Genomic DNA, 411 nt, shown 5'->3' with positions numbered 1-411 from the left:
GCGGAGCCTGCCTGCAGAACATGAGAAGGGCCGAGGTCAGGCAGCGAGCTGCGAGGTTAGAGACACTGACAGACCACCATTAAAAAAAAACAACTTCTTGTTTGTCTCACCCACTCCCCTCACCCCTCCCCTCCAGGTGGACGACGCCATGCTCATGTTCGACAAGACCACCAACAGACACAGAGGTGAGAAGAACCCGTCCTCACTTCTTCACCACTTCATGACAGCCTATTGGCCCACGCCCCACCCTTTGGGCCTCCTCCTTCCTGGGGCCTGAGCTGTAGGAGCTGAGTCTCATTAGCCTGTCTCCTAATCAGGATCAGGATGAAACCTTTCCTAAGACCCTCCTTCCCAACCCAGGACTGATCGATTATGACAGCTTACCAGCTTTGTCTGGGCCCTGAGAGGGGG

At 55.5% G+C, this 411-nt stretch overlaps 1 protein-coding gene across 1 annotated transcript in view; it reads left to right on the top strand.

Moving 5' to 3' along the window:
* The window catches only part of LOC103398118 (RNA-binding protein Musashi homolog 1-like), a 17085-nt gene that overhangs the window by 12415 nt on the left and 4259 nt on the right, over positions 1 to 411 (top strand). Inside the window, exons 7-8 of the mRNA XM_017042884.2 lie at positions 7 to 55; positions 137 to 185. Of these exons, the coding sequence (XP_016898373.1) occupies positions 7 to 55; positions 137 to 185 (98 nt within the window). The remainder of the gene's footprint in view (positions 1 to 6; positions 56 to 136; positions 186 to 411) is intronic.

The sequence above is a fragment of the Cynoglossus semilaevis genome, chromosome Z (genome assembly GCF_000523025.1).
Source record: "Cynoglossus semilaevis isolate Cse_v1.0 chromosome Z, Cse_v1.0, whole genome shotgun sequence".
In the NCBI taxonomy this organism is placed as follows: Eukaryota; Metazoa; Chordata; class Actinopteri; order Pleuronectiformes; family Cynoglossidae; genus Cynoglossus; species Cynoglossus semilaevis.
The sequence above is the reverse complement of the archived record's forward strand: the minus strand, read 5'-3'. Positions and strand labels throughout refer to the sequence as shown.